This window comes from Monodelphis domestica, chromosome 1 (genome assembly GCF_027887165.1).
Source record: "Monodelphis domestica isolate mMonDom1 chromosome 1, mMonDom1.pri, whole genome shotgun sequence".
Classification (NCBI taxonomy): Eukaryota; Metazoa; Chordata; class Mammalia; order Didelphimorphia; family Didelphidae; genus Monodelphis; species Monodelphis domestica.
Genome location: NC_077227.1, coordinates 125,404,559 through 125,418,412, shown reverse-complemented (window position 1 = coordinate 125,418,412; position 13,854 = coordinate 125,404,559). Strand labels below are relative to the sequence as shown.

Genomic DNA, 13,854 nt, shown 5'->3' with positions numbered 1-13,854 from the left:
GAATCTTTTAGGTCATCTAGTATTCTAGAGTGAAATGTATCTAAAGATGGTCAGAGGCATTTCAAAACTTCTTGTGATAACTGTTGGCAGAATTGTTTACTGTGCAAAAAATAATGCAATGCATGTATGTAAACACAGATGGTTTGCAGGATTTGGGTCCCCTAATTATTCCCAACTCCTAAAGTCTCCAATATATTCCATCCCTACCTAGAATTGTGACGTTGTAGAGTTGGAAGGCATTTACTGATGAATAAACTGGGACTGAGAAGATAGAATACAGTTTGTAAAAAGAAGATATGGGACTATAACCTAAGTCTCCTGAAACTCCAGTCCAGCGCTCTTCTTTGACCCCATCCTATCAAGACAGTCATCTTATTTTACTTCTCCCCATGGCTTAGGGATCCCGAACTCATAGGTAACATGACCTCTACTGAAGAACCCATTTTTTGGGAGGGAGGGGTCTAGATAATTTGATTTTATTAATCTGAGGAACTTCTAGTATAGAAAGTTCTTCCATTTGATCCCAAACTCCTCTTAACTTCGAGTTTTAGTTACCTGAAGCAGAGAGATTATGTGATTTGTCTGTGGCTATACACTAATATGTGTCAGAGGCAGGGCTTGAACAACCTATCTTTCTTACTACAAGAATACTTTCTGTCCACTTTACCACATCTCTCTGTGAGTAGTACAGTGAGGTTAAGGAATCAAATTCGTATTGAAGAACAGTGAGCAGTTCAAGTATCAAGACGTAAGAAGTATTCCATATTTAGTGGCTTACCTTGCATGAGTTATTGCAGCTACCCATTCATCACAGTCTTTAGCATCTTCTGTTCTCAACTCTAGGGTTTTCTGATTCTCATGGTTGAAGTTAACCGTGAAATAATGCTGTTAAAGTGAAATAAAAAAATCTTATGATTACTTGGTTATCCTCATGAATTGCGTTTCTTATTTATCTATCAATCTAACAATTTCTAAAGAGCTGACTGCCACATTAGCTAAGCCCCCATCCATTATGTACAATCATCTGAATTCTGTTTTATTTATCAGTTAAAAATTCTTGCTTGGGACTTGTTTTGTAGAGTGAAATGGAACTGATGCTTAGGACACATTGAGAGAGGGAAACAGAACCCACAAAGCCACACTTACCAACAAATTGCAAACAAGCAGGTTGGGAATGCTGTCAAATGTTTCAAAAGGAGTATAATGGTGGAAACAAAGGAGGGAGCTATAATGGGGAGGATTCCATTTTGGAAATTTGAGTTAATTATAAACTAGCTTCTTATCATTGTCTGCATCTTCATCAGAGAGTATTTGTTCATTCCCTTGCTTTGCTGTGCTAGGCATTTTGCATGGGAGTAGAAGGGCCATTACTCCTCCACCCCAGGAGTTTTCTAGCCTCTAAGATAAAACACATGCTCCACAAATTGGCATTTAAAATTCTCCGCAATCCAGCTCCACACAACCTTTGTAGACTCTGCTTTCCTTCTGTATTGGCTTATATGTTGTTTACCAAGCTTGGTATTTATATACCACCTCCATGCTTTTGCACATGTGGCAATATCTACAGCGGCATTCCATGTGCCTGGAATGCAATCCCCTTTGCATCTGCTGCTTTGCTTTGTTTCAGCCTTACAGAAAAAAACATCTTTCTCAGGGCAAGCTCATCATTAAAAAATTTTTTTTTACCTTCTCTCTTAGAATCAATTCTGTGTATTGGTTCCAAGACAGAAGAGTGGTAAGGGCAAGGCAATGGGGGTCAAGTGACTTGCCCAGGGTCACACAGCTAGGAAGTATCTGAGATCAGATTTGAATCTAGGCCATCTTGTCTCTAGGCCTAACTCTCAATCCACTGAGCCACCTAGATCCCAGCAAGCTCATGATTTCTAAACTCACCATCATGCTGCTAACTCAAGTCTTGATTGACACATTTTCCTCAGCCTTCTTTCTCCTCTGATTGGAGGGCTGGAAGGAGGAGCAGCAAAATCTTTCAGTGCCTTTCTTTATAGAGGGAAAAAACTGCACTCTTAGTTCATTCTACTCTTCATAGACTGCTCTATCTAGTTTCAACACCATGAAATAAGATGTCCCTGCCCCAGATACACTTTGATTCTCCTTCCCTCTATCCCACCTGCCTTCCTATCTCCTTTTATATGTTGTCTCCCTCTGTGGATTATAAGATCCTTGAGGGCAGAAAGCATCTTTCTTTTTATTAATTGTATTCCCAGTACGTAGCACAGTGCCTGGCACTTAGTTGCTATTGTTGTTCATTCTTCATTTTTGAAGAGGATCATTGACATCACTGGGTGATGTCATGACTTGCCTGTGAATTGGATTTAAGTAAGGCAGAGTTATACAAAGCCATTAGTTTCACTCTGTATTCTAGAGTCATTGAAGTCCAATGACAAAAGAAAGGTCAAGACATTGATAATAGCCTTTGATCAACCAGTTGATTTAATGAATGTTGATCAGATTGGATTAGAATAGATTCTCTCCTCATCTATACCTGTCAGAATCTCTAACTTCTTTCAAGGATCAACTCTGATCTTCCTAGTGGTTAATGGCTAGGAGATATAGTAGATAAAACATTGGACTGAGGGTGTTGCAATATTGAAACAAGAGCTTTTCAACAGGCTTTATAAATGTCAGTTGTTACCATTCTTATTCTAATAAAATTCTGACATAGGCCAAAAATTTTAGTTTTCAAAGGGCTCCTATTAGTTGAGTGCCAATTAACTGAGGTTTCATTGTATTGTTGTTCAGTTGTGTTGTAATCTTTGTGATTGCATTTGAAATTTTCTTGGCAAAGATACTGGAGTGGTTTGTCATTTCCTTTTCTAGCTCATTTTATAGATGAGTAAACTGAGGTAAACAAGGTTAAATTATCCAGGATCATGGCTTGTTTCATATAGGAGATACTGAGATTAGAAGGAATATGAAAGCTAGAACTTGGGATGTAATTTCTCTCAGAAATTTAGCCTGTGACCTTTCCACTAGGACTGTGGTCTATGAAAAGGGAGGTTAGGGAGTAAGTTGTTCTTCAGTTGTTTCAATCTTGTTCTAGCTTTGTGACTACATTTGGAGTTTTCTTGGCAAAGACACTAGAATGGTTTGCTATTTCCTTCTCTAGCTCATTTTATGGATGAGAAAATTGAGATAAACAGGAGTAAATGTCTTGCCCAAAGACATATAGTTAGCAAGTGTCTGAGGCCAGATTTGAACTCAGGAAGATGAGTCTTCCTGACTCTAGGCCCAATATCCTATCCACTGTGCCACCTAGCCACCTCTTTTATTGTATTACCATGAACTTAAAAGGAGTTTGAAATATTTTCCTTAATATTACTTCTTCCCTGTAGAGTAGGGAGAGGAAAACATTATTATGGAAATTAAGGTACATTGGACTAGAACCTGATACTTCATTTCTAGCTCAGTGCTCTCCCCCTCTCCCCTTTAATTATATTATGCCTGTAGCTAGAACAGAGCTTCAGAATTTGCAATTACTAGCAGTTAATGTCTTCATTTTATGGGTATACCATGTAAAAAGGAGAATGTTTCATATGTAACTTGCTGCTTTTAATTACCTGGATATTTAATGCCCATAGAAACAGTGTAGAGTACTACAGCACTGGGAGCTGGGAAATTTGGATTCCAATCTTTCCAGCTTGAAATCTATATTCCTATGGGTTTATAGAGGGAAGTAGCCTGGCCTGGTATAATGAATAGAGAAGTCTGATCTTGGAGACAGGAAGACGTGGGTTCAAGTTTCATCTCTGATATATAGTTGTGTGACTAGATAAGTCATTTAACCTTCCAACGTTCCAGGCAAATATTTAAGGCAGCGAGTTAATAACAAAGGAGTTGTCAATCTACATTGGTAGAGAGAACTTCCACATTGGGAGTTCTCTACAACAGATGAAATCATAGATCTGGACTTCTCTCTCTTCCTCCCCTCCTTTGCCCTTCAATCCTATGAAATAATGGGTTGTGCAAGCTTGGACAATTGCCCAGCCTTGTCAATTCTACCTCTATAGTGTCATTTCTTTCCACTGGGCTTAGCAAGGTCCTGGCACACAGTTGGCACTTAATAAATGGTTATTTATTGTATTAAATTGAATTGAAATAGCCTCCACCAAAGTTCAGTCCCTCATCACTTTTTTTAACTCTTTTCTTCAGTCTTAGAATCAATACTTGTATTGGTTCCAGGTCAGAAGAGTAATAAGGGCTAGGCAATGGGTGTAAAGTGATTTGCCTAGGGTCATGCAGCAAGGAAGTGTCTGAGGTCTGATTTGAACCCAGGATCTCATTTCTCTGAGAGACCTGGTTCTCAATTCACTGAGCCACCTAGCTGCCCTTCCTTTCCATCATTTTTTGCTTGAATTTTTGCAAATCGTCTTTTAATTGGTCTTCCTGGTTTCTTCCCTATTAGATCTAGCTTCCAAATAGCTGCTAAAATAATATTCTTAAAGTAGAGATTTAACCATTTCACATTCCTGCTCAATAATCTTCAATTACTCTCCTTAGGTTCCAGTACCTTTTCAGCTTAGCTTTGCACACTCTTCACAGTCTGACTCCATTCTTCCCAGCATTGGTTCCTATTGCTTCCCTCTTTGCATTCTACATTTCAGCTAAACTACCCTACTGTTCCCTCCTCTCTTGCTTGCTGTTCCCTGAACTTATCATTCCATCTTCGACATTTTTGCCTTTGGACCTGGAATCCTTCTCATCTCTTGCTTTTAGTTTCCTTTAAGACTCAACTCAGATACTGTCTTCTTCGAGGCAGGAGAAGCCTGCTTGGATAACCGTGTCCATTTGGTAACCCCCCCCCCCCTTATTTAGTCACTCAATAAACATGTATAAATAAGCAGAGCACTATATGAGATGGCAAGTGAGAGGCAAAGATCAGATAGACATTAATTTTTGCCCTCAGGGAGCTTCCAATCTAGCAGAGTACATTCTTTCAAGATTACAGCCGAAACTTGGATTTGGGGCTGCAATGTAAGGACCAGAGAAATTCTTCTCTCTATTGTGATCGCTCAGCACCCAGGCACCAATAAACAGCAGCCCAGGACCCTGTGTGTAAACTATATTTAGCTCCCTTTGACATTTACTGTGTTCATGTTAATTGTCAGTCACAGTGGCAGCCAGTGTGTGAGTTGGGGTTGTTTTTCTACTCTTCGTGTATCTTTCGATTGTTTCCTTGGAAACAGATAACTGGGGCTGTGTAATGAAATGTCAAATACAACACAGAATAACTGAACTAATAAGGAAACAATAGGAGCATTCACAGTTGACTATTAGCTCCTCTGCTTGGCAGAGAAACAATGTAAAAAAACCTGTCTTTGCAGACTCCAACAGTTTGCAGGTGTCTGACTAATTTCTGCTTGTCCTCATCTGTGAAAGGTCTCAAGGTAATAGAATAGATGCTGGTGTGTAACTGGGTGCTGTTTGTGTAATTGGGCTATGGGTAGTTACTATGCCCCCACATAGACCAACATTTCATTCCAGATGGAGTTGGATGAACTCTCTGATGCAGGCTGAATAAATTCCCTTGAGGCCAGGTTACTAGTCAGAATTTCCAAGGCAACAGTTGCCCTTTCTCTATAGTCTATAGAAAGTATCAATACTCCCAAAAGCCAATGGGAAAATGCTGAATTGCACAAAGTGTGATACAGGATATGGAATACTGGACTTGGAGTTAGAGTTGAAATCTAACTTCAGGCATTCACTAGCTGAAAGGTTGGGGGAAAACTTTACCCTCTACATGATCTTTGAGTATAGGGAGAAAAATACCATTATTTTTCATCTTCGGAGTAATTCTACTATGCAGAAGCTCCAGTATGAACCCAACTCCTACCACATTACCCTCATAGAAGACTGGGGAACAGAGAAAAGAAAAAATGGCAGGGGTGGGGAAAGGAGAGTGCCTCCAAATTCTCCTTTATAAGAATCTATTATAAATGCTAGAGAAGTAAGCTTGTGGGATTCTGCAGTTTGGACTCCCTCTAAACACTGTGATTTGAAAATTATGTTGGGTTTCCTCCAATCTTCATGGTATCCCCAGCTGAAGTCCATTTGCCCAGAGATATGGTCCTTTGACCTTGTCAGCTTGGATCCCTATTTCCTTCCCCTGTTGGGGTCCTGCTTCTTAGACCTACCTCCTCATAGGATTTAAGGCTGAAAGGAACCTTAGAGATTTTCTAATCCAACCCTGACATTTAAAAGGAGATAGTTGATGGAGGAATTCTATGCAAACTGGAACAAACTCCAGGAATTGATGCAGAGTGAAAGGAGCAGAACCAAGAGAACATTGTACACAGAGACTGATACACTTTGGTACAATTGAATGTAATGGACTTCTCTACTAGCAGCAATGCAATGCTCCAGGACATTTTTGAGGTGCTTATGAGAAAGAATGCTATCCACATCCAGAGAAAGAACTGTGGGAGTAGAAACACAGAAGAAAAACAACTGCCTGATCACATAGGTTGATGGGGATATAGATTCTAAGCAAACACTCTGATGCAAATATCAATAATATGGAAATAGGTCTTGATCAATGACACATGTGAAACCCAGTGGAATTGCACATTGGAGGGTGTTATGGGGAGGGGAGGGAAAGAACATGAATCTTGTAACAAAAGAAAAATATTCTAAATTAATTAATTAAATAAAATTTTCCAAATTAAAAAAAAGAGAGATAGTTGAGGCCCAGAGAGGTTAAGTGAATTGCCCAACATTATATTGGTAGTATGCAGAAGGGCTAGGACTCACATCCCAGGTTCTCTGACCCCCAAACCAGTGTTCTTTCTGCTATCCCTCTAATGTCTGTGCTCCTTCCTCTCACCTCCTAATAGATTCTACTCTAAAGTAAGTGGAGCAACCTAGCTTATATCTGGACCTTGGCCTGATATGGCCCTCTCTTAGACCCTGGCCTATTCTACTTTGTTGACCATTTATATAGAATGAGTTAGACTAGATGACCTTTGAGGTGATTCCTTCTATTTTTAGTTCGATGATCCTCTAATGATCCCTGTAGCTTCTAAGTGTGTTCAGGTTTAAACAAGACTGGTAATGTCTTGGCATTCTTCTCTTAGGAGGGGCAGCAGGTGGCAGTAGAAAGAGTTTGACAAACTGACTGTGAACCCTGACTCTGTCATTCTATGTGAATTTAGGCAAGTCATTTAGCCTCTGGTCTAGGACTCACTTTCTTCATTTGTAAAATAAAGGGGTTAGACAAATCCATCTTTAAAGTCCCCCCCACTTCTAAATTTTAGTTCTGACTTTTGAATTAGGTCCAAATTGGCTTTTCATGCAATTTCCCCAATATGGGTTTTCAAAATAGCTTTGACAAAAATGTGATCAGAGGAGTCTGGCCTTCAGGTCCAGAACCTGTAGAAAATATCATAGCTAAAAGGACCTCAAAAGTCATCTATTTTGTGAGTCAGGGTGGCATAGTGAATGGGGGAACTGACCTTCATCTCAGGAAAATATCTCTTCAGTTTCACCTCTGATAATGTATAGAGATAATGAAATGAGTTATTTTCAGTCAGCATCATACATTGTTTGACTGGGGTGGGAGTCAAGCCTTTACCCTCTCAGTATCCCTGAAAAGTCTATAAATTGCAGAGTAGGTACCTATCTTCATTGGGGCAGAGTTCTTGCTACCAAAAAAATCCTTTCTGATCTAAACAAAGATGTTCTCTAATCCAACACCCTTGTTCTTATGGTTGAGAACTACCTGTGATCACCAGGTAACACTAAAACTTGGGTTTTCTGACATCCAAGCTAGTTTTCTTCCTATTACACTATGCCTTTCTCCTCCCCACCCCCTTCTTACCTTACAAATGGTATCTCTTCTTATTAATACTTTATTCACACCCAGGTCATAGGCAAGCCCCAAGAATGGTGAGGAGAGCACAGCTTTGTTAGAGAAAAAAGGTATTTTTTTTTACCATTTCCAAAAGACACTGAATGTTTCTGTCCTAAAAAAACAAAAAGACCCTAAGTTCCCTGAGAATTACATACATCATTTCACCCACCCTCCTGGAGAGGAAGCCAACTCTGAAGTGGTAGAACAAATCTGTTCTGATTTGAAGCCATCATCTGGTGAGCAATAATACTCAGGAGATCTGAGGATGGGAGAAGCACCCTCCAATTCCCGCTAACTCTGAAGCTTGGGGAGCAGAGATGATTGAACTTAGTTATGGACTGAGAATTGAACTAAACACCACTTTATCCACTCTGTAGCCCCTTGGAAAGTCACTGAACATACTGTATCTTTCCTTTCTTCTTCTATGAAGTATCCCCTTTCTTCACTCCCTACTTGACTCTATTTCCTCTCTGTCTCTCTCTCTCTGTCTCTGTCTCTGTCTCTGTCTCTGTCTCTGTCTCTGTCTCTCTCTCTCTCTCTCTCTCTCTCTCTCTCTCTCTCTCTCTCTCTCTCTCTCTCTCTCCTTTCTTCCCCCTCAACTCCTTCCTCTTCTCCTTCCTCTTCTCTCTCTTATTCTCTCTCCCCTCCTCTTCTTTTTTCTTTGCCTTTCTCTGTTTCTTTCTCTCTTTTGTTTTTGAATTTATTTACATGAAACAAAGCTGGTAATACCCAGTGACATCTGTATGAAGTTGGTTATATTCTTCTAGCTATGAGAACTAGTATCATAAACTTAATATCTGGGATCACCTTTGCCTAGATGCTTCCGCCGCACTCATGCAAGGTTGCCCAAACTCTCAAACAGTCACTAGCTATTTCTTTTCAACGACTCACAGGTCTGGGCCAACAGTCTAAAGTTAGACAGGTACCACTGAGGCCATCTAGCCTAACACTTCCACATCTTGTTTTACAGTTGAAGAAACTCAGTCCAAAGGAAATGAAATCATTAAGGTCACAAGGGTAGTAGTAGGTGCCAAAGGTGTTATTTGAAGAGTCCAGGCCCATTTTCTCCAAGGTCAATGGGACATAATTATACCTATAGTGATGATTAAAAATGCCACTAAAAGCCAGGAAGGAAAGAAAGAAAAAAAGAAAAAGAAACAGGTATTAACTGTCACAGGAAAGGGAGGAGAAAGAGAAAGCATGAGAGAGCAAGAGATTGAGAGAAAGTGTATGTATGTGAGAGGTCCAGATTGCTCATTAACAAATGGGATTCAAAAGAATGATATGGAACAGATTTAGCAGAAGGAGAAAAAAAATTCCTTTGAAGAGACACAGAGAGGAGGAGGAGGAGGAGGTTTAGTTACTGAGACATGATTCAGCAAGATAGCAATGCTTGGCAAGCATTCTCTGAGGTCACAACAGTGCTTCAAGCTTGAGGGAAAGGAATGATGGAAAGAGGGGGAAGAACCCTCTATCATTTATCTCCTAGACATCTATGGGCAGAAAGGGCTTGAGGCCCTGAAAAGAGGCCAATTTCAAAAACAAAAATAAAAAGATATAGACTGTTTTCTTTTAGATATATCATAGTAGAACGTGTTTCCTAGAACTCTCTATAACTGTGTAGTGCCACCCAAAATAATAATGCACATTTATATCATTCCTTATAATTAACAAAATGTTTTACATGAATTAGTTCATTTTATCCTTACACCAATTTTGGGAAGTTGGTACTATTTTTATCTCTGTATAATTTTTTTTAAACCCTTACCTTCTGTTTAAGAATCAATTCAGTAGCAATGGGTGTTAAGTGACTTGCTCAGGGTCACAGAGCTAGGAAGTGTCTGAGGTCAGATTTGAAGTCAGGACCTCTTGTCTCTAGGCCTGGCTTTCAATCCCTTAAGCCACCTAGCAGCCCCCATCTCTGAATAATTTTTACATATGATGAAATTGAGGCTTAAAAAAACTAAAGTGATTAGCTCAGGTTCATACAAGTAGTATTTGTGGGTACATTTGAACCCAGGTCTTCCTGATTCCAACTCCATCATCAGATAATCACCTCACATAACTTCTAGATAGATTTTCCTATGAATAAAAAATCCAGTTTCATATAAAGGAGATAAAATGTCTTTTTTTTGCCCTTCTCCCAAATCTGTTGCTTTAGAGATAGCTTAGTGAGTGAGTGGTACAGTGGATAGAGCACCAGACCTGAAGTCAGGAAATCCAAAGTTCAAATCTAACCTCAGATACTTATTGGTTTTGTGACTGGGCAAGTCACTTAATCTCTACTTCAGTTTCCTCAGCTTAACAATGGGGATAATAATAGCATCTACCACTCAGGTTTGTTTCTGAGGTTCAAAGTGAGACAATATTTGTAAGTGTTTAGCACAGTGCCTAGAACATGGTAGGCACTTAATAAATAGTTGTTTTCTTCCCTCTCTATAATTTGTGTTTAATGACTATTTGTATTTAAAAATTATGGATGGAACTATTCAAGAGCATAATTTAACCAATAACTAGGTTAAAAAGGGATATCATAAGCATTTTTGAAGAACAAGAAAAAATATTATTTTTGAGATTCAATTCAATAAAACTAATTATTTTTGCAAAGATAATTTGCAAAATTGATAGCATTTTATAAACCTTAAAGCATATGGAAATGCTAATTATTAAACCATTTCAGGTAATATTCAAAATTCGGTTAAAACGCAGTCTCTATCCTCATGAAATCTATAGTCTAGGAAGGTTATATGTTTGACTGTGTTGAAACCTGGAGAGCTAGTTGATTGTTAAACTTTTAGTGTATTTGCAAATTGGAAATTCTCAAAATTTTCAGGTCAAGGTTTGACTTTTTTATTGTTGATTGTCTAGACTTAAAAAAGTAATGGAAAAGTGTTAATAATTCAGATTAAATTTACAAGTATTTTATTCCTTCCAAGAGAGTGACATGTTAAATATTTATCAACATACCCCTCGATACATGAGATACACAAATAATTATTGTATCAAAATAGTGGGTAGAGTGCCAGGTTTGGAGTCAGAAGACTCATCTTCTTGAGTTCAAATCTAACCTCAGACATTTACTAGCTGTGTGACCTGGGCAAGTCACTTAACCTTGCCTCAGTATTTTTATCAGCAAAATGAGGTGGATAAGGAAATGGCAAACCATTCCAGTATCTGCCAAGAAAATCCTAAATTATTACAAGGGATTACACGGAGTCAAACATACTGAAAAAGACTGAATCACAAAAATAGAAAGAGCACAGGATTCCAAGTTTGAAGACCTGGGTTTGATCTTGGTTCTGCTCTTTAGGGCTATTTTGGGCAAATAATTTAAGTAGTCTTTGGGTGTCAGCTCTGCCATTCAATGATCCTGTGAATTCGACCTTTATTTGTTTTAGTCAAGACCCTTCTGGCAGCTTGATTATGATTGTTCCTGGTGGAATGGAACCATTTTTATCAGTTACTCCAAGGTAATCACAAGAATGAAGGCCTTTCTCCTTTTTGAGCCAGCAAAATCTCTTTGCTTTTCTCCTCTTTTCCCTCCTCCCTCTCAAGAGTAATTTCACTTTTCTCTAACTATATTCTGAGTTTGCCCTTTCCATTTCTAATCCAACTCTTCTGAGATACTCTGACTGCCTTAATTCAGCTGGCATAGGGCAGCATTACAAATTTTTGGTCTAGGGTACTCCCAGCCATATGCGTTTTGTTCTCTTTAAAATCTTATTTCATCTCTCTTGAAGTGAAATAAACAATCTTCTCTCTCTTCTGTTTCTTTTAATCTATATAGGATTGAATGAATGAATAGCCCCTGCCAGCTTGCCCTAGCAACCACTTAGCAACTGGCTTATTTAGAAATTGCTTTGGATACAAGGTTTAAATTAACCATATCCTTTATAACAGAACAGGCAAATTAACTGGCTTCCTCACAAGCACAGATAGGGAATCTAGGCAAGAAAGGGTTGGGAGAAAGAAGAAAATATTGTGGAATGGTGTGAAAGGAACAAGAAATTACTTTAGAACCATAACTAGGGGGCAGCTGGGTAGCTCAGTGGATTGAGAGACAGATCTAGAGATGGGAGGTCCTAGGTTCACATCTGGCCTCAGACACTTCCCAGCTGTGTGACCCTGGGCAAGTCACTTGACCCCCATTGCCTAGCCCTTACCATTCTTCTGCCTTAGAACCAATACACAGTATTGATTCCAAGACAGAAGGTAAGGGTTAAAAAAAAAAAAGAACCATAACTAACCTGAATGTTTAAAGGCATTTCTCTTATTTCCCAGAATCCCAGATTCTTAGAGTTGGAAAGGGAGACCTTTGAGACTATCTCATCCAACCTATTTTGGCTTTAGCACTGGGGAAGGGGTCCTGAGTATTGTCATATATGGCTTTTATTGATAGGTTTTGCAGTAAACCTCAGAGGAGACCAAAGGTTGTGGCCAACCAGGTAGAATAATGGGATTGCTACTTCAGGGGTATGGGGCTACTGAATTGCACCTGGTCCTTTGTGGTAACCTTTTAAAAATGCCTCTAGCCTTGTAACTGTCAGTTTTTCTTGAGAAATCATTTCCAGTACTTCATGACTTTAACCTCAGGACTGATCAACTTGTTTAGGAAGGGTTAACACACCAGGTGTTATGTTTACAAAACCAGAGATTGAAAGTTCGAAGTTCAAAGATGACCTAATCCCACTCACTCATTTCACCAACAAGGAAACCAAGACATGTCAAGAGATCAAGAGAAAGGTCCTCGTTGCCGTGGGTGAGATATTCACGAGGAATATATGGAAAGATATAGGCGAGAGTTGTACAGGACGAGATGATGTGTATGAGTTGTGACCTGCACCTCTGGAGGAAATACCCCCATTTAGGATATCACAGATTCATCACTGTGAAACAAATGATTCTCTGTGAAAATACTGGATTGAAGAGGTAGGAAACAACATGATATGATGATCCTCTGGATGGCTAGAGTATGGTGGGGAGAATGATATGAAGCGAACCTTGAAGAGTAGATTGGGAGACAGATTGTGGAGGTCTTTGAATGTTAGTTTCACAATTTGGATTTGATTTTGTCAAAAAAGAGACGTGATTTTGTGAGGAGACAGTAACATTTATTGGAATGAACACAGGCCTTGGATTCAGGAGAATCCTGGGTTAATATCCCAGCTCTGTTCTTAGACTATAAGACTTTGGGCTAATTCCTTTATCTCCTTGGTCCAGTTTCTTCATTTGGTAATGTAGGGCTTAGGCTAGTTGATGACTGAGGTCCTTTCTAGTTCTAACATTCTCCCATTCTAGTGTGGAAACCATAGAAACTCTTCAGCCAAAGGAACACAGGAGGAGGAGTTGGAAAAATTGGCAGATGTAATGGGGGCAACAGAAATCATGCCTCATCTGTTAAAAGGCCAGGAGAAAAGAGAGATGAGCCAAAGAAAGTAAAGCCATGTAGGAGTGTGCAGAAGACTGGTGGATAGGACAGAGAAATAGCTCCAGGAAGGGATGTAAAGAATATCTTTAAATGACTGGTAAGGATTAGCTAAAATGTGGAAAGCAAATGTAAGTAGCATCCTGTTCTCCAAAGTCTTGATCACAACACAGAGTTTAGTGATTTTGAGAGAAATATGATAGGCACCATAGTATAGTGGATAGAGATAGGAAGACCTGGTTTCAAGTCCTATCTCAAAAAACATAGTGGATACTTGATCCTGAGTAAGTAGCGTAACTTCTCAGTGATCTTGGTAGCTCTGGCTCTAGAAGTAGCAAAGAAAATAACCTGCAGTGGGAGAAGTGATATCCTTATCTAGGACATTCCTGTATTGATAAAATCATGGGTCCAGTCTATAATCATATTTCTTTTTTTTTTAGCTTAAAAACAAAAAGAGAAATTTATTAATTTAGAAAGTAATGTTGAGAATGGCCAGGAGGATAGCAAGGTGGGACAGCAAGATGGGGAGCAGTTCCTGGGAGGACAGCATGAATGGAAAGGC

The 13,854-nt window shown here is 39.2% G+C and overlaps 1 protein-coding gene across 1 annotated transcript in view; it reads right to left on the bottom strand.

Annotated features, from left to right (window-relative positions):
• The window catches only part of RASGRF1 (Ras protein specific guanine nucleotide releasing factor 1), a 215,860-nt gene that overhangs the window by 149,262 nt on the left and 52,744 nt on the right, over positions 1-13,854 (bottom strand). The window contains exon 2 of the mRNA XM_001368395.4: positions 779-885. Coding sequence (XP_001368432.2) covers positions 779-885 — 107 coding nt within the window. The remainder of the gene's footprint in view (positions 1-778; positions 886-13,854) is intronic.